This window comes from Cynocephalus volans, chromosome 16 (genome assembly GCF_027409185.1).
Source record: "Cynocephalus volans isolate mCynVol1 chromosome 16, mCynVol1.pri, whole genome shotgun sequence".
Taxonomy (NCBI): Eukaryota; Metazoa; Chordata; class Mammalia; order Dermoptera; family Cynocephalidae; genus Cynocephalus; species Cynocephalus volans.
In genome coordinates this window covers 42,338,264-42,359,144 of record NC_084475.1, presented here as the reverse complement: position 1 = coordinate 42,359,144, position 20,881 = coordinate 42,338,264, and the positions used below count along the sequence as shown (strand labels likewise).

Sequence of the window (20,881 nt, the reverse complement as noted above, 5' to 3'; positions counted from 1 at the left end):
AGTAGGAACTCATCATTTTATGTGGACTTTTTTGCACATCACTGGTTCTGTGGGTAAAGACCTGCACCACACATCAGAGTTATCAGACGGAATAAATGAAGTCCACCTTAGAGACAGCTGCCCTGAGAGTGTGGGCAGCTTCCCATCTGCCCACTGCTACAGCTCCAACACCAAATGCTCGCCTGTTCCTGCAAGACTGTTTCTGAGCAACAGTTTGAGTATGTTGTGCATTTAAGCAAGCAAACCATTCTAGCTTAGATTTAATATGAAGGAGTAACCAAACTATAAAACAAAACAGTAAGTTAATAAAAATTACACTCACAATAGGGTCAAATTACATGATGAAATGCTGATTTTTAAACCAAATTCCTTTTATTTGACATAATTTCTTTCCTAAAGATTTTCAGAGTCATTTCAAACTTCTTACTCAAGTGTTTTCAGCCTCCATTTGAAGGTGTTGTCTGTGATCCCAACTCCAACTTTCTTCATTATACTATGGGGGGCACTAGCATATGCCAGGTACTCTATTAAATGATGTATACATCCTGTGTTATATACACACTGTATTCCCCCATAGAAACATTTATCCTTCACAACTACCCTATATAGGACAGTTTGTTACCTCAGTTTTATAGATGAAATAAAGAAGATTCAATGCAGGGCAAGTAACTTACATAATTTCACATAGCTGTAATAATTAAGAAAACAATAGATTTGACCCAGAGTGTCTGTCAAATTTGGTGCCCTTCCTTATATATATCATGGTACAACTGTCACAGGTAGAATTAGCTGGCTCTGACTTTAAATGGTTACCATTTTAGGTTAAATATTTGCTAGACGTATTTTACTCCCGGCCACAGAGATAGTTTGGAAGTGAACATAGCGTTCAGGAGTTCACGACCATGTTCGAGCGATTCCTTCTGGGTTCATGCCTCATATACCCCAGCACAACCCCCCTGAGCCTTGTGCACTTGAAGGGCAGGAGTATGTCTTGTCTGTCTTGCTTCCTTCCAAGTCCCTAGCACAGTGTTGTGATGTATTCAGGACTTGATCTTGATGAACACTGGTATAGTTAACGTGTGGATCCACCAGAGAAACATATGCTGTGCTGATGATTGCAGAAGAATCCCAGGCCTAATGTACCCCATTTCTACCTGCACATTTTCCAGGCAAAAGTTACTGGGAGAAATGATGAACTTGTACTCCCGCTCATGGGGGGAGTCACAAATCCACGCCAAAACCTAGTCTCACACCTGCTTTCTTTCTCTTTTTCTTTTCTCCAGTAAGTGAAAATGATGACCACCTAAGCACAAAGATGAGACAAGAACACAGTTGTGGGGGAGAAGTCTCTCTGCTCCAGAACTATCCGAAGAAACTTGGCTGAGCCCCACGACACACAATAATAACTAACTGGACTTAGGAGTTTATAAGGCGTTAGGGAGCCTTGCTCCATAGGCTAATCAGCAGATGGGATGTGAAAATTACCACACTATTCTGTCATTTGCTGTTGCTTGCCGAACTGTGAAGAACTGCATGAGCTATATTTAAGCTGCTCTCTCTACCATTGCCAATCACCTTTTTGGACTTGGAAGTGCTATTTTGCTATGGACTCTTGCATTACTTCATTTTGCATGCATCCAGTGATTATACACAAGCAACATATGTAATCTGCTTACATATTTTTAAGAAAATCCATCCATGCAAAATGGTAAAGTATAAATTCTGCTCTTTTTTTGCAAAATTATAATCGTAGTTCATGTCATTGAAAGTTTAAATTGGTTTCATTAAAAGATCAGTGTAATAGGTCTGCCTATACTTTATAGAAAAGTAGCTTCTATAAAGATTTTTTCACTGTTTACTAGTGAAATGAGAAAAGCAAAGCTATTTATAAAAGGCCTTATGTCATGTACATATATTGTCTTTGAAATATTTGTGATTTAGTTTATTGCTTGTAAAAGAGAAATTATATAATTTATTTAGTAAATACTACTGTAAACTATAGTTTTATTGAGAGAAATAAAATATTTTGTTCTCAATTGTGGTAGTACATTGATTCTAATGATTTATGGTCTTTATGATTCTTTTATTAAAAAGAAGCACAAAAAAATTTCTTTTAAAGAAATATGAGGGTACTTCAAAAAGGTCATAGAAAAATAGAATTAAAAGGTAATGCGAATATTTTCATGAACTTTTTGAAGACCCCTCATGACTCAGACACTCCTGATTTTTAGATTTGGGAATCCTAGAAAAAACTGAATTTTATGACAAATGAAAGTGGAAAGATAAAATTCTCAGCCCTGAGAAAAGACTCAATGGCAGATTCTGCTCAGCTCATTCAAGAGACTTTCCCAAATATCCTGATGTATTAGTCAGCTTTCACTGTGTTGTGCTGTGGTAACAAACAATCCCAAAATTGTAATAGCTTTCACCAGCACAGTTTTATTTCTCACTCACATGTGTGGACCAGCTGCAGCTCTGCTCCAAGTGTCTTCCTTCTGGGATCGAGAACAGTCCCTATCTGGGGCATGCCACTTTTATGGCGGTTAGAAAAAGAGCAGTGGTGGAACCAAGAAACGAGAGCTCATAAGGCTTCTCCTAAATACAGCTTGCAGTACTACGGCTCACATTCCATTGGCCACAGCAAGCGGCCTTGATATGCCTGAAGTCAAAGGGGTGAAAAGTATACTTCTCACATAGGAATAGACTCAGCAGAGAGGAGCAGCAAATATTTTAAACAGTTAGTGCAACTTACACCACCTGGTGAGTGTCCCAGCAGCAGAGACTTCGGGAAAAAAATCATTAGAAAGCAAAATGATCAAGGCTGCAGAAAGACATTCCTGATGAGTACGATGCTCAGTGTAAAATACTTCAAGTTAAAGCAAGCTGATTATTATAAGCAAACAGAATATAAACTTTTGTAAATGCAGCCTGGAGTCATGGTTACTCAGCATGAGTAGTAATTTTACCTGCAGAGTCAGTGCTGGGAATCTATTCTGGGTTAGGATGTCAACAGGAAATTCTGCTGAAGTGGATGATCGAGGATTCTCTGCCTTACTCTCTCCAGTATTCATATGTGCTAGCAGACACATTCCCTCACCACATGGGTTTATCTAGCTGGAATACCACTCTTCGCCCTTCCATTTGCAAATCTACCTATTTGTCTAAGCAAGGGTACTTAGCCCAGGACCCACTGACTGCTAGGAGAATCATAGATGGATATGAATAGGGCTATGAAATAATATATACAAATTGAATATGCCTTTGTGTATATGGGTTGTTTGTTGTTGTTTTTGTTTTATTTTGTTTTTATTATTAAGAGAATGGCTATAATTTTCATCAAATCCAGAGTGACCTGGACCCAAGAAATGTTGAAAACCATTATTTTAAGGCCTAAGTCAAGTGCCATTTCAATGTCACGAACCTGTCTGTGATCTCCAACCCTTCACCCCCACCTGAGTCATCCTTGGCCAGCCTGTAGTTATCTCACCTGTCTCAGAAAACCCCAACACTTTGTAGCCTGTTGTAATGAGTGAGGTATAACTTACATATACTAGAGTGCACAACTGTTAATTGCATAGTTCAATGAATTTCTACTACATTCACACCCATGTAACCAGCACCCAGAGCAAGATTAGAACATTTCCAGCTAACCCACAGGTTCTTTCATGTACCCTCTCCATCAACACCATCCCCGTAGCTAACTATTATTATGACTTGCACCATCATGGATTAGTTTTGCCAGTTCTGAACTTCATATAAATGGAATCATACAGTATGTACTTTTTATCTGGCTTTCTATTGCTGTTCAACACTATTCGTTCATTTTTTGTGCAATGGGAGCTCTTTTTTTTTTTCATGGCTGTGTGGTATTCCGTTTGTCTTAGTGCATTTCTGCTGCTATAACAAAATACACAAGATTGGGTAGTTTGGAAAGAAAAGAAATTTATTTCTCACAATTCTGGAAGCTGGCAGCCGAGATCAGGTGCTGGTAGATTCGGTGTCTAGTGACATCTGCTTCCAAGATGTCACCTTTTGCTGCATCCTCCAGAGGGGACCAATGCTGTGTCCTCCCATGGCAGAAGGGATAGAAGGGCAAAAAGGGGTCTAGCTAGTTCCCTCCAGTCCTTTTATAAGGTGCTAATCCCATCCATGAGGCAGAGCCCTGATGGCCTAATCGTCTCCTAAAGGTCCCACCTCCTAATACTATTGCACGGGGGATTCAGTTTCAACACATGAATTATGGGAGACACATTCAGACCGTAGCACTATTGTACAGACATACCACAATTACCTACTCTACTGCTGACAGACGTTTGGATAACTTCCAATTTGGGGCTATCAGCAGGCACATTGAGAGATGAATAATGAGCCCCCCAGGCCTGTTCCTGCACACAGCTCCCAGATGCAGACAATTAGACTTGTAGCACCCATGCTGGACATGGAAGAATTTTCCCCGGGAAATATCACTATCAGGAAGTATGCTGTCATCCTCTAATTTGCCTGGAATAGTCTGAGTGTATGCTTGACACTCGAGCATAGTAGGATGCCCTTTCACTCTCAAAAAGGTTCCACTTGGGGGCCATCAATTATGCAGTTATTCTACCAAAGGGAAAAGTGTAAAGATAATAATATTGGAAATTTCCCGACAATTGACTCAGCCAGGACACCCTACATGGAGGTTCAGCTGCAAGCCCCACCCATGTACTCACAGCATTTAGTCCCCACTCTCAGTGAGCAGCCAACCTAGGATCACAGGAATCTAAGGAATTCTCTAAAATGAGACTGAAATATACAAACAGGAAAAAAAAATAACAGCAACAATAAAACAGGTTGGAGGAAATAGAAACTATGCAGGTAGAAATAAACTTTAAAACAAATGAAAATTGTTACTAGAGGTGGGAAAGGAGGACAGAGAGGGGGATGAGGGAGTAAGTGGGTAAAAAAAAAAGTTAAAGAAAATTTCCAAAAAGATTAAAAACAGAAAAGAGTGAAGAAAATTTGAAGACCATTCCAGTTGGTCCAATATGCAAATAATAAGCATTCCAGAAAGAGAAAAGAGGCAATGGAGGTGAGAAAATCATCAAACAAATAATTCAAGGAAATTTCCAAAAAAAAAAGGTCACCCATGGATTTCCACATTGAAAGGGGTCTGAGCACCCAGCACAGTGGATGAAAATGATCATGGACCATGCAATTTCAGAACACTGGGTATGACAAAAAGATTCTACAAGCTTCCAGAAAGTAAAAATTAATTTTATATAAAGGCTCAAGAGTCAGAATTGTATCAAACTTCTCAACAGCATCACTGGAAACTAGAACCAGTGGAGCAATGCCTTCAAAATTCTGACAGAAATTTATTTCTAATCTATATTCCTATACTGTATGTATTAAGGTTCTCCAGAGCAACAGAACAGGAGAGATACAGACAGGTACAGATGAGGATAGATAAACGTACAGATTATTAAGGGTTTATTTTAAGGAACTAGCTCATTCAGTTGTGGGGGTGGGCAAGTCCAAATTCCACAGGGCAGGACAGCAGGCTGGAAACTCAGGCAGGGGTTGATGGTGCAGACTGGAGGCAGAATCTCTTCTTTCTGGGACACCTCAATTTTTGCTCTAAGAACTTCCACCTGATTGATGGGGCCCACTCATATTATCAAGATAAACTTTTTGACGCAAAGCCAACTGATTGTAGACCTTAACCACGTCTACAAAATACTTTAACAGCAACACCTAGATTAGTATTTGATTAAATAACTTGGTACTCTTGCCTAGCCAAGTTGATACCTAAAATTAACCATCACGCCTGGAAAACTAATAAAATGTGAATGTACAATAATTTATCTATGGAAAAATTGTTTTCCATATTCTCTTTATCTGGAAATCCAAAAAGAGGTGCTTTACAAAACTTAGACAGTAGACCAAGAAAGAGGAAGCCATGAGATCTAGAAAATAGAAGATCCAACCCAAAAGGAAGGTGAAGGGAATTCCCAGGGTGATGAGAAAGGGAGATGACCTGATGGCAGCTGTGGAGGCCACCAAGAAAACAACCGGTCCAGCTTGCAGCAGACTGGGCACAACTGCTCCAAGGCCATGAAGATGCCCAAGAGATCTACACAACAAGGGGAGAGAATTTTAATTCCAGATATCCTGGATTTGATCCTGGAACAGAAAAAAAGGATATTAGTAGAACAACTAGTGAAATCTGAATAGAGTCTGGAATTTAGTTCACAGTAATATACAAAGGTTAACCTGTTGGTTTTGACAAATGTGCCACAGATATATAAGATGTTAGCATTAAGAGAACCCGGGTGGGGCTGGCAGTTTAGCTAGGTGGTTAGAGCACAGTGTTATAACACCAAGATCAAAGGTTCAGATCCCCATACCCGCCAGCCGCCCCCTCCCCCACAAAAAAGAAAGACTGGGTGAAGAGTATAGAGGAACTCTGTTCTACCTTTGCAAATTCTCTGTAAATCTAAAATTATTCCCAAAACATTCATTAAAATTGAAAAAATGGGAAAAACATTAAACAGACACTTCATCAAAGAAAATATGTAGATGGCAAATAAGCACAAGATGCTACACACCACTAGTCATTAGGGAAATGTGAGTTAAAATTACAGTGAGATACCACAACACCTATTAAAATGACTATGTTTGTTTTAATTGACAACACCAGGTGCTGGTGAAAAGGGAAAGCAACTGGAACTCTCATGTATTGCTGGTGGGAATGCCAAATGGTACAGCCACTCTGGAAAAGTTTGGCAGTTTCTTATAAAGTTAAACATACACTTACCATGTGACCCAGGAATTCCACTCCTGATATTTACCCTAGGGAACTGAAAACTTATGTTTGCATGAAAGCTTGTACCTGGATGCTTATAGCAGCTTTATTAATAATCACCCAAAACTGAAAACAACCCAAATATCTCACCATGGACGAATGCATAAGCAAACTGCCATCTACTCACACAATAGAGCAATATGCAGCAATAAGAAGGAAAGAACTACTGACACACTCAGAAGTATGTGCAAGTCTAAAATGCATCGTGCTGAGTGGAAGAAGGCAGATTTAAAGGTTGCTTACTGTATGAATCCATTTCTGTGACATCCTGGAAAAGACAAAACTGTAAAGGTTAGGTTAGGGCAGGGGTTGACTGTAAAGGGACAACATGAGGGACTGTGTCTGCATCCTGACTGTGGAGGAATTGTTCTGCATCCTGACTGTGGTGGTGGTTACAATGTGCTGCTGGTGCCCTACGTTTGTGTTAAAACTCACGGACCTATACACCAAGAGGAAAACTTTCACTTTTACCATATGTAAATTGTTAAGATTTTAACTAATTAATTTTAAAACATACATATTATTTCCTGACTTCTGTTTACTTTGGGTTGAATGTGCTCTTCTTGTTTCTTGAGGTGGAAACTAAGGTCACTGATGTGAAACACTTCCTCTTTTTTATTACAGCCACTAAGTGCTACAGATTTCCTCCTAAGTATTGTTTTAGTGGCATCCCACAAATTTTGATGTTATATTTTCCTTTTCATTCAGTTCAAAATATTTTCTTAGCTCTTTTTTGACTTCTTTGGTCCATGAACTATTTGGCAGTATATTATTTCATTTTCAAATGTTTGGGGATTTTTCCAGAATTTTCCTATTTTCGATTTCTAATTTAATTCTGATGTGATCAGAGAACATACTCTGCATGACTTAGAGCCTTTTAAATTTATTGGGACTTGTTTTATGGCCCAGACTGTGGCCTATCTTGGTAGATGTTCATGTTCACATGAGAAGAATGTGTGTCCTGCTGCCTTCTGCGGTTACTGGCTAGAGTGTTCCATGAATGTCACTTAGGTCAAGTTGGTGGACATCATTGTTCAGGTCTTCAATATTCTTATTAATTTTCTGTTGACTTGTTCTCTTGATTATTAAAAACATACCAGGGGAGTTTATGAGAAGTCAAAATGTGTATGTGGCGGCCCCTTCATTACCCCGTCAGGCCACCATGCCAACTCTGCCACAGTGCCCAGGAGAGGACAGCCAGCATGCACTCGGCTGTCACAGCGTGAGTTCTCAGCTGCTCTCTCCAGTCGACTCTGTGCAACAGATTCCGTCCTACCTTGCAAACACCTAGCTACAGACCTAGCCATTTGTCCCCTATTTTCTCTTCATCTTGCCCCTTACGTTTGACACTCACTTCTGCCTCCCACCCTGGCTGAACCACCTTCAGCTGTGGCAAATAAACACAACACCCTTCCACCCAGCCCTGCAGGCAGGAACCAGACAAAATGGAGAGGAATTCCTCATGATTCGACTCCAAGTGGAAGGTTTCGACTGTGGCTGTGAATTCTTGACGCTCAGCTTGGCAGATGTCGCTCAAGCAAGTGTCCAGCGTGTGCAAGACCTGGTTCTGAGTTGATGGCTTAGTCTTGAACCAGTAGGTGGGAACTGACTGTATATTCAGAGAGTCAGGTTACAGAGGAAAAGCAGAAAGGGGGAAAGACCTACTGTTGATAGCAAAAGGAGCCCAACTTCCACAAAAGGCAAACCCACGTTCCCACGAGAAGAACACAGCAGGGGGTCAGTTGTCTCTCTGTGATTTTGGTCAAGGCCATGCCCTGGCAGATGGAAATTCTAAGTCTCCCCCATAGGATAACCTCAGTGATCCTCTCTTTGTTTTCATCACAGTAGATCAGCTAAAATTCTGCCCATGTCTGACTCACCTCCAGGTTACTCAGTGGAAATGGATACACAGAGAGCAATTACTGCTAAGCCATCCTCTAGTTGCACACCTTGGGAGTGGGACAGTTTGTGTAGAAGTAGCCTGCACCATTCCATGACAAGTTCTTATGGTCTTAGTCTCTGAAGTTCAATCAGGAAAGCACACTGGCAAGGAAAGTGGTGACAGTTATGTGCTCTGGGCATCAGAAAGCAAGACATTGCCAGCCCAGAGAGAAGCAGCTTCCTACCCGAGGTTACACAGCCATGAGACAGCCATGGAGGCTGTGTGCAGCAAGCCCCCCTGTGGAGAAGGAAACCTGAGTCACCCGACGAGGGTGAGAATATTGAAGAAAAGAAACCAGGGACCAGAGCCTGAAAAATTTTTCCTTAAAAAATTTAAAGGTTGAGGCCACCATCCCAGAGTGAGGCTGCTGTGGGGCTGCGAGAAGCAGGCTCTGGCTGTGCCATCCAAATGCCCCGACCTGCAGCAGCCGACCCACCTGTAGGACTCAACACAGCCGCAGCAGCCTCCACCAGTATGCTCCTGCTGTTTACGTGTCCATCTCTTGCTGGACCGTAACTTCTGGGTGTTTTATTTCCAGCACTCTCAGGCTCCACCCAGTAGATGTGACATTGAACTGGATAAACAGACATGTGGAGTTTGGGGGTGTCAAAAAGGGCTCACCCTGGGACCCCTGCTAGTAAACCCTGATTTGCATTTTATATTTATATCAGAAATTGACCACTGAAAACTTGATTTCCCCAAACATTGCCAGGACTGTCGCCAAGTGTGTAGTGGTGGAGAGGTATGGTGGTGGAAGTGTATGTAGGTCCATGCATGTGGCTGGGCTGTCAGGGAAGAACAGGCAAGGATCTTGCTGGCTTCTGCCACCTCTGGGCATGGGCAGGGCCTCAGGGAGTGGTGTGGGGGGGTAGAGGGCGAGGCCCTTTTGCTCCATGCTAACCAACCCCCATCTCCAGCTCAGAGACTCAACTCACCATGTGAGTACGAACTTGGACTCCTCCTCTCCATGCCTCTGTTTCTCCATAGGGTAAAATGGGCAGGTTACATTGATCCTTTCCAACTTCAGAATTCCAGGGAAAGGGGCCGAGCCCGTGGCGCACTCGGGAGAGTGCGGCGCTGGGAGCGCGGCAACGCTCCCGCCGCGGGTTCGGATCCTATATAGGAATGACCGGTGCACTCACTGGCTGAGTGCCAGTCACAAAAAAGACAAAAAAAGAATTCCAGGGAAAGAATTCCAGAAAGATAGCAACTGGAGGTTTCCTGGGGCTTAAATCTGTCCTCGTACTTCTGTGGCTTAAAACCCTTCAAGAGCTTTCCTCCAGTTAAAGCTCAAACTCCTTGACTCATTTAAAGGGCCCTCTGGTATGTGTCATGGTTTAACTGTTGGCTTTTTTCTGCCCTTAGTGGGATATAAAATAATGATGCATCTTATAATAGGTAGTGTCTCATATTCTGTGAAATATGGTAATACCAACAATTTTTCATTTCCAATAGGGCCCCATTATCTTCATTTAATCATAGCAGCAAACCCAGGAGGTAGTTACTATTATTTATCCAATTTTGCAGAGAAGAATCAGAGAAGTTAACACCTTATCTGAGGCCACACAGCTGAGTTGCCAATGTAATTTACCCCAGGGACAATGTCAGACAGCTCTGAACAAGGTGCTGGGAAGACCCCCTGGGGAAGGTGATGTATTCACAGGACCTTGATGAATGATCCAGTTTCTTGCTGGTGGGGGGACATTCAGACTCTACAATATTCTGGATGGAGGCACAGCTTGAGACAGAGTGCCAAGGAAGGACCATGGGAAACATTTAGGGATTGGGGAGGCTCTAGGTGGGCTGAAGCATAAGGAAATGTCTGGAGTCTTGATCATGAGGGGTATTAGGTTCAAATCGTGCAAGCCCTTGAATGCCAGTACAAGAAAGAGGTCCTTTGGGAGACAATAGGGAGCCATCGAAGGCTTTAGAGCAGGGTCATGGCAAGACTGGAGCAATATCTTAACAGACCCTGTGCATTCAGGCTAAAACCAAAACCAAGTTCCTTTTGCTGGCACACAAGGCCCTTCCTGACCAGGCCCCTGTCATCCCTGCCAGTGCCCCACACTGTGCTCCAGCCACACTGGTGCTTTCTTTGTTCCTGAGCCAACAAATGTGCTCCTCCCGAAGGTCTCCACCACCTCTGCACAGCTCACTGCCTCTCGCCACTCAGGTACCTGCTCCCACATCACTTCCCCAGGGAGCCCTCCCTCGCTGCCCTCTCCATCCCATCCCAGCATCACCCAGTTTTACTATCCTCAGAGCGCTGACCACAGTCTGCAATGATCCTGTTGTCTGTGTTGTCATCGCCTGCCTCTGCGCAACAAGTGCAGGCCGGGCCAGGGCAGCCACCCCTCCCACCTTGTTCATTGCTCATCAGCCTGTCTGCAGTGCGTGCCACCCCGGGCTTTCAAATGAGTCAACCAGTCAGCGGATGAACTTATTCCTCCAACAATGGCATGTCTGCGTCTATTTTGTGAGCACTGGGTGGCCCCTGGCTGAGATGAGGACAGATGTGAACATCTCGCAGCCGTTTTTGTCCCTCCTCTGTTCCTGCTGCGACAGCCCACGAGGAGCCTGAAGTTTCGGGTGTCAGATGATCAGGTGTGGTCCCAGCTAGGTCCTGAGAATATCTGAGTATGTAACGGGGAGTGAGGAAAAGACCGACATGGGGGAAGCCCCCAGAGGATGTGCCAGACACTGCACCTGCCCTCCCTCCTGACGCTCGTGCCCATGTCACAGGTGTGGGAACTGAAACTGAGGGGATGTTTCCTGAGCTTTTGTTGAGAGCTGCGCATGGGCTGAGGCCTTTCTCTATGAGACTCTTGCAACAACCTTGAGCTGTAGCAATGGTCGGGGGGTTTTAAAAGTTGCATTGTTTTCAGTGGTGTGGCTCAGCAAGGGCTCATGGCTTGCCCTCAGCCACAGAGCCAGGACAGTGGGCAGGACAGGCATCTGGTCCAGCTGACTCCCTGGCTTCCTTTCCCAGGCCCGGCTGCTCCAGGTGCCTCATGTGTGACTCAGAGCAAATCCCAAAACCTCCTCCAGCCTGGTCTGTTGAAGGGGCAGGTGTCAGTGTGAGGCTCTCTCTGGGCCAAGACTCCTGTGATGTTCGTGGCATAGGGGCTGGCACCAGCACATGCTCTGTGAATAGTTGTGGCTGAAGTCATCATCATCATCATCATCATCAACAAGGGAATTTGCACTTGACCCAAACGGGAACTCGCTGTCTAGGAGTGGGGGGTCCTTATGGGGACACAGGAAACAAAGCCCGGGTCCTGTGCTGTCACCTCTTGATTGGGGGCCACGTGCCCTGTGAGTGGGATGTGACTTGCCCCTCCCCCACCCACCTCAAGAGCCAGGCACCCACATAAAAAAAGCTCGGGGTGGGGGGCAAGTGCCCGCCTTTGTCATCTGATGCCACTAAGGCTGGAATTTCTCATGGGAACAGTAACATTTTGGCTGTATGAAAGGCAGGGGTACAGGGCGACCTGGCGGGTCCAGGGGTCACCGACCTGGGGCCGTTTGAAGTCCACCCATTATCTGCTGCTGGGGCTGTTTGGCAGCTGCTGGGGCATAAACAGGGTGATTGAAGTGGGACGTTGTGTCTTTCTGGATGACAAAAGTCCCCTTACTAATTGCCACAACAAATGATCAGGAACCCCCCCAATGGAAACCCTCAAATTACCGTGAACACACACAGCATCCTGAAGGCCGCAGCAGCGCCCCCTGCTGGGCAGCTGCCCCCTCCCCCAGATTAGGTTACTCAGTGCAGGTGGGGGTACAGGAAGGTCTCAGTGGATTTGTTATGCATCACTGCCAGCCTGCTGTGCCAGCCCCCGGCCCGGGCCACAGCCCCCCATTGTCTCTGGCTGCACAAAAGGGGAGGGCTCTCCCTGTGGCCACACCTTGGGACAGGGTGCCAGCTCCCCAGAGCCACACACTGGTTGGCCGCGAAGGGGCTGTCAGCCTTGGCACCTTCAAAGAGGCCATCACCATGACAAAGTGACAGGGTCCCGATGAGCACCAGAGCCACAGTGTCCACGCCACTGCTCCCTTGGGCACTTTGCTGGCCCTGACTGATGAGGGGCATCTGACAATGGTCAGCATGCCTCACTGTCCTATTCCACACCTGTAACAGGCACCCGGTAGGTCCAGCCTCTTTATCAGTCCTGGGGACACACTTTACTGCATGCCCCCAGCACAGGGCGCTGGGTGGCTGAGTCCTTCACACCTACCGCCTTGTTCAACCCCATTAGTAGGGACTATGGTTATCACCTCTGTTTTATAGATGGGAAACTGAGTCTCAGGGAGGTGAAGGGTCTTGCCCCGGGACATGCTCCCCACCTCTCTCTGGCTGCTCCTGGGCTGGCAGGGAACAGACCTTGTCACCCAGTGGTGACAGCTAACTCCTGACTTACAACCATCCGTATGATTTCAGGGCTGTGTGGCTACTGCTTATGAGAAGCGTCCACATCTCCCAATGGCCCTGCTAGAGGCAGTCTCCGTCCCAGGCTGTCCACCTCCTGAAGCCGAGGATCCATTTCCCATTTGGGCGCCCTGGGCTTCCGCTGGGCTAGCTTCACACACGCCTGGGGACCCAGTGCCAGGCAACGCCTGCCCCAGGCCACACTCACCAACTCTTAGTCTGCCCTGGAGAAGAGGATGTGAAATAAAGCAACCTGGCCTCATGGAGGGTGTGTTGTCCAGGTGAGGGAATGAGAGTGGGTGGGCAGGATCACTCCAATCCAAGAAGCTGGCATGTGCAAAGGTCCTGTGGTGGCAGAGCATGGCCCAGAGAGGGCAGGGAGAGAGCTGAGAGCTGGGGACAGGAGGAGGTAGGTTTGTCATACTAGAGATTTTGGTCTCAGAGTGATGGGACATCATTCCAGGGTTGTTCGCTGTATGGGTAATATATCAGGACCATGTCTTAAAAACGACCACTCAGCTGTGCTATGAGCCCAGCTCTCTGGCTCCTCTCAGGAAGTCCCAGAGTATGTGGGGAGGTGGCCCACAGGAGGACTAGCAGGAAGGTCCCCAAGGCCCAGTGGAGCTGGCATGGGTCAGGGTCGAGAAGGGATTCTCGACCAGAGATGGACACTGGCCCCTGTGGTCCACAGAGATGCACACAGCTGGTTATGGCAGGTGGTGGTACCACGTGTACCCTGAGGCTTCCTGTGCCAGAGGTCGGTCCCTGCAGTCTAATGTGTCCTGTCCTTGGCTTCATGGGGTCAGGGTAACTGGGCACCAGGGGCACCCTGGACAAGATGAAATAACAGTCCCTGACACACAGCGGGTTCTCAAAACTCATTAGACCTTCAGAAGACCCTAGATGAGCCCCTTCTCCTCCCCAAGCCTCACTCTCTTCTCCTTTAAAATGGGAACTAGGATGCAAGCAGCTGCCATTTAAAAGCATTTATTTGGCAGCAAATGAAATGGAGAAACCACAAGCAAAGCAGAGAAAACCGGCAGCACTCTGCGGGCAGGGAGGAGGGGGCCAGATGCCCACCCCACCCCCGACCCTGCCCCTCACTCTCTTGTTCCCTCCTGCTCTCCCCAGGTGGAGGAACGCAAGAGGCCCAGATTTTCCCTCAGCCCTGGGGTCCTGCCCAGGCACTGCCCACTGCCCAACACTGCTAGCCTGGACATTTCTCTATGGAGCGGGCAGGGGGCAGCCAACAACAGCTCTCTCTTCTCCAAATGAGATCCACCCCATTTCGCCACCTGTGCTTGTGTTTGGAGAGAATGAAGCCCTTTTCTCCCCAGACCCCCCAGCACCTCCCCAATCGGCAGAATAGGAGGAGCACAGACACTCTGCCCATTTTACAGACGAAGTAACTAAGGCTTAGAGATAGAGTGATTGGCCCAAGGCCACAGGGACCATAAAAGGTGCAGCTGTGAGACACCAGCCCTGAGTGCTCTGCAGCCTGACCCTCCCCCACTCCGCTCCCCATCCTGGCTCTGCCAAGGCACATGGGATCTCAGCCCTTTTGATGTGTAGAAATTCACAACCAACCAGAGAAAAGCTGCTCTCTTTGCCACTGGACTTGTGGTAGCTTCACCCGAGTGGATGATGGTTGGCTTCAAAGTCACCCACTCCTGGTCCCGGCAGTTCTGCCCACCTGCACAGGTGGACATTTCGTATAAATGGCCTTTTGTGCTGCCTTCTGTCACTCAGCATAATGTTTTTGAGATTCAGGCATGGTGTAGCATTTAACTACTTGATTCCTTTTTATGGCTGAGCGGTATTCCACTGTGTGCATACACCATAATCTATCCATTTATTCACTGATGAACATTTGGGTTGTTTCCAGTTTTGGGCTATTGTGAATAGTGCTGCTCTAAATATGCACGTATGTGTATTTGTTTGAGTACCTGTATTCGATTATTTTCGGCATATACCAAGGAGCGGAACTGCTGGGTTATATGGTAACTTTACATTTAACTTTTTGAGGAACTACCAAACTGCTTTTCGCAGTGATTATACTATATTACGTTCCCACCAGCAAATGTTACTACTATACAAAACATACAAACATTCGCCCCTCTGTAATGAAAGGAATTCCCACTAAAATTACAATTTTGGGGGGGGCCGGCCCATGGCTCACTCGGGAGAGTGCAGTGCTGATAACACCAAGGCCATGGGTTCGGATCCTATATAGGGATGACCGGTTAGCTCACTGCGTGAGCGTGGTGCTGACAACACCAAGTCAAGGGGTAAGATCCCCTTACCAGTCATCTTTTAAACATAAATAAATAAATAAAAATAAAAATAAATAAAATAAAACTACAATTTTTTCAAAGGGTTCAAAGTTTTAGTTAGAATAAATAAGTTCTGGAATTTTGATGGGGATTGCATTGAATTTGTATATCACTTTGGGTAGTATGGACATTTTCACTATGTTGATTCTTCCAATCCAAGAGCATGGGATATCTTTCCATCTTCTTGTATGCTCTCTAATTTCTCTCAGCAGTGGTTTGTAGTTCTCATTATAGAGATTTTTCACCTCCTTGGTTAACTCAATTCCTAAGTATTTTATTTTTTTGGTGGCTATTGTAAATGGGCAGGCTTTCTTGATTTCTCTTTCTGCATGTTCACTATTGGAGAAAAGAAATGCTACTGATTTTTGTGTGTTGATTTTGTATCCTGCTACTGTGCAGCTATCCCACTGTTGGGAATATACCCAGAGGAATGGAAATCATCAAGTCGAAGGGATACCTGTTTCCCAATGTTTATCGCAGCACTCTTTACAATAGCCAAGAGTTGGAACCAGCCCAAATGTCCATCATCAGATGAGTGGATACGGAAAATGTGGTACATCTACACAATGGAATACTACTCAGCTATAAAAACGAATGAAATACTGCCATTTGCAACAACATGGATGGACCTCGAGAGAATTATATTAAGTGAAACAAGTCAGGCACAGAAAGAGAAATACCACATGTTCTCACTTATTGGTGGGAGCTAAAAATTAATATATAAATTTACACACACACACACACACACACAAACTGGGGGGGGAAGAAGATATAACAACCACAATTATTTGAAGTTGATACGACAAGCAAACAGAAAGGACATTGTTGGGGGGGAGGGGGGAGGGAGAAGGGAGGGAGGTTTTGGTGATGGGGAGCAATAATCAGCCACAATGTATATCGACAAAATAAAATTAAAATAAATTTAAAAAAAAAAAAAAAAGAACCTGGTAAAATATGTGCTTCATAAAAGTGAACAGAAAACATTAAAATGTCAACTCATGAAAGCTTTTCTATGATGATGGAGAACTATGTAAATATAGTACATGTAGACAGTTTTCTGGAGATTTTCCATGGTACAAAGGTAATAAAAAAACCAAAAAATTAAAAAAAAAAAAAAAAAAAAAAAAGAATAAATAAGTTCTGGAGATGGATGATTCCTCACCATGATTGCCTTAGCAGTAATGTATTGTATACTCGAAAATGGTAAGAAAGTAGATCTTAAATGTTCTCAGCACACACAAAAATAACCATGTGAGGTGATGAATGTGTTAATTAACTTGATCGTACCATCAGTTCACAATGTACACATATATCAAAGCATAACATTGTACATCATAAATATAAGCAATTTTTATTTGTCAATTTTAGAAAATGTAAAGAACTTTAAAAACACTACTTTTTTTTACCCAAATGCCCCAAATTTTAAAAAGTATATATTATAATGCCCAGGATTAGCAAAAAATGAGGGAAATAGACCCTCTCGTATGCCGTTTCTCAGAGGCACTGAAATAAATTAAACAATTTTTTTCCTTTTAAAACATCTTCTGAAAATATAATTGTCTGTCAAAAGCAAAGGTCATAACAGAGCATCCCGGGTTTATAAAACCCGCAGAAGTGAGATGGGTGAGAGCCACGGCACAGAAGCCGGGAGGAGGGCCCCGCTGCAAGACTCCTACACGGTGTGAGAAACTGTGTAATGCTGCACAGTGTAGGATTCAAAGCAAATGCTAAACAAACAAACAGAAAAGAAAGAAAACAGAGCGGTAAAGCTGATAAGCAAATGGAGAAGATGAAATGGAATCATAGATACCCAATCAATCCAAAAGAATGCAGAGAAAGAGGGAAGAACGGAAGGACAAACAGCAAATAGCAGGACAGTCGATGTCCGTCCCACCACATCAGTAGCCACGTTGAATGGAGCGAACTACACGCTCCCAGATAAAAGGCAAACACGGTCAGATCGGATGAAAAAGTAAGACCCAGACACATGCACCTTCAGCTAACTCACTTTAAATATGAAGTCAGAGAAGGTAAAAATACAAGGATAGAAAGCAACACGGCCTGCCTGCCTGGACCCATCACACCCACCTGGACCCATCAGTCTTTGCATATCAAGATCGTTTCTAGCAAGTGCTAAAATGCACCCACCTGGCTCACGTGTCAACTGGAGACTGGCTCTTTGCCCATTTTTAAAAGTGGTGCTAAGTGGGGAACTTTTAGGGCAATGGAACTATTCTGTGTAATACTGGATTTGAAATTATACATTGGGCAAAACCCATGGAACTGTACACCACCGAAAGTGAAGCCTAATGTAAACTATGGGCTCTAGTTAATAGTAGTGTATTGATATTTGTTTGTCAGTTGTAGCAGATGGACCACACCTGTGCAAGACGTTCATAACAGAGGAACTGGAGGGAGGGATAAGGTACATGGGAATTCTAGGTACTTTCTGCTCAATTCTTCTGTAAATCTAAAACTAAAAAATAGCCTAGTAATTATTTATAAACAAACAAAAAAGAGGTGATGCAGACAATCTAGGAGCTGGACAAGGCCGCAGCCTCTCCGGGAAGAAGAGTGCAGAGTCAGGGTGAGGAGCTGCAGGTCCCGCACATTTACAGCGAGCTTCCAAATGGGTGGAGATGCCAGTTTTCTGATTCCCAGGCAAGTCCACCTTTGGCTACTCCAAACGCTTCAACACCTATCACTCAATAGCGTTAATTATCGCAGCTTCACCCCATTTACAAGTAGCTTTTCAACAAGCAACTCCAGTGCCTGATAGTGCTGCTGGGGCTGGAACAAGCGTCTAGAACCTTCCAGCCCTGATTTTGCCTCAGGTTGGATGCATCTCTTGCCGGCCATGCCCACTGGCATCAAGGTGCACAGAGGCCCAAAGAAATAAACCCTCAGGGTGGATGTGCCCTGCAAGGCCAACCTGGGGGACACAGACCCCTCTCCAGGCCTCCATTTTGCCCTGCCCTGCTCTTCAGTGCCCCCAAAGGCAGGAGGCAAGAGGTGAGAAGCAGGGCTCTGATGCTGGGTGAGGCTGGGCCAGTTACTCAGCTTCTCTATACTCAGGTCAGAATTTGAAAATTCGACTAAAAATAGCCCCAGGATCACGGGGTTAAGGAAGAGAGAGTATGATCAGCACATTCTGAGAACTTAATAATGATACATGTCCTTCTTCTTGATGGCTCATGTGCCCTGGCTGGGGTCTGGGGCGGGGGTGCGGAATCTTCTCAGAGCTCTCAGGAGAAGAGGCCAGTGTGTTCCCAGCTGTACTCGTCTCCTTGGGCTGTGGATCAAAGCACCACAGACTGGGGGCTTAAACAACAAAAATTGATTTTCTCACAGTCCTGGAGGCTGGAAGTCCAAGATCAAGGTGCTGCAGGCTGGTTCCTCCTGAAGCCCCTCCTCTTGGCTTGCAGGTAGCGTCTTCTCCCTGGTCTATGTCCTCATCTCTCCTATTAAAATACAAGTCAAATTGGATCAGGGCCCACCCTCACAGCCTCCTTTTAACTTAATTGCCTCTTTAAAAACCCCATATCCAAATTCAGTCACATTCTGACGTGCTGGGAGTTAGGGCTTCAACACATGGAATTTTGGGAGACACAGTTCAGCCCAACAGAGGATAGCAGCAAGCAGCGGAGACGTGAACTCGGCAGGTGAAGGGGGCAAAGGATGGTGGGGACTCCACTAAGGAGGGTGGGGAATGCTGCAGAGAAGAGTCACATCGGAGTCCTGGGTCTATCCCTGGACCAGCCCACCCACCATGTGGCCCCGATGGCTTTCTGCCCCTGTGTCCACATCTGTGGGATGGGAGAATGCTCATTCAGGCCTCACTGGGCTTTTGTGAGGGTACATGGGACTAAAGACAGCAAGCAGACCACGAAACACCTCAAGGAGGCAAGATTCTTACTACTAATTGGCATCTGGGAAACACCCAAGACAGAGAGGCAAGGGGTCTGTGTCACCGTCCTAGCCAGGCCACCCCTTCCAGACCTCTTTCCACCCCAGCAATTCTGAGATGGAACTACTGTAGGTGCCCAGAAAGCAGACAGTGGGTGCTTGCCGCACTACCTCCATGGGAGAGGAGGCCACACTAGCACCCACGGCACAGAGGAGAGGCCTAGGCTCAGAGGTTGCACGTCCCCCAAGCTCACCTGCAGCTGGCATGCGGCAGGCTGGGATCAGAGCCTGGATGTCGGGCTCTGCTGGTGTGCTTTGCCAGGAAGATCCTGGAGAGGGCATCTCCCCTGCACCCTGAGGACAGTCCACAGGCGACAGCTCAGGTCCACTTGCGTCTTCACGGTGCCTAAGAAGACAGGGGGACTAGGAGCTCCTTGAGCACGTTTGCTTTTGTTGGCTTTTGTTTGCTTTTTACTACAAAGGGCTCACCCGCCTGAGTCAGCTATTTTGCTCCACCTTCAGGGAGCTTCTCCATCCACTGCAGCTGTGCCACAGTAGCCAGGAGGGGCTTTTGTCCTGCAGAGGGCTCTGGCTGCGGTGCCAGCGGGGAATGGAAAGAACTTATTTTAGGAAAATGGAAAACCACCTACCACTTAGTGTGCAAGTTGCTGTCACTTTCTTTATTTAGCTATTTATTAAACTAGCTCAAGCAAAAATTAAGGCCACGCCGGACTCTCAGCTCCCTGTGTATGTGTTCTGGGGACAGCCACAGCGATTGCAGCCTGATCAAAGGCTCCACCAGCCCACCTCCTCCCTTGAACACACAGCTCGAAGTCCGAGCTCAGGAATGTGCCGCCTGCCGCTCCCAGGCCTGGCTGCACTGAGGAGGCCATTTTTGCCTCAAAATCTATGCCCTGGACTCCCACCCATGCCACAGGTGTTGCCGAATCTTCAGGGGGCACCAGCCTCGGCTGTCAGCATGGAGCAAGCCTGGCTGACCCGGGCCCTTGCATCCCTCCCAAGAGCCCACCAGGCCCCAGACCCCCTTCTCACATCACCCCACTTGTGGCTTTGAGGCACATCCCACAATTTGAATGATCTTATGTATTTATGTGCCTGCCCTACCAGAATGTAGGGGACTGGAAGCCAAGACCCTTGCCTCCCCACCCATCCCAAATCTCCAGATTCTGGAACACAGCGAGACATTGAGTTTCTCACTCCCATTTGGAAACAGAAGGCTCAAAACCAGACCCAGCCTGGGGAATGCTGGGGGGGAATCACTCAGGACTGATGAGAGAGAGGGGGAGGGAGGGAGGGAGGGAGGGTCTCACCCAACCTGTCTGCTCCTGGGGCACATCCAGCTGAAATGCTCACACCCCTACCCCAGAGGCTCTGCTGGAATGTTCACTGCAGCTTTAGTCAAAGAG

At 45.9% G+C, this 20,881-nt stretch overlaps 1 protein-coding gene across 2 annotated transcripts in view; it reads left to right on the top strand.

The window, feature by feature from the left end:
* The window catches only part of PIP5K1B (phosphatidylinositol-4-phosphate 5-kinase type 1 beta), a 294,924-nt gene extending 293,033 nt beyond the window's left edge, over positions 1 to 1,891 (top strand). For both annotated transcript variants that reach the window (XM_063080588.1, XM_063080589.1), the window contains exon 15: positions 1,284 to 1,891. In XM_063080588.1, coding sequence (XP_062936658.1) covers positions 1,284 to 1,286 — 3 coding nt within the window. In that variant the 3' untranslated portion in view covers positions 1,287 to 1,891. The remainder of the gene's footprint in view (positions 1 to 1,283) is intronic.
* Positions 1,892 to 20,881: the final 18,990 nt, after the last annotated feature.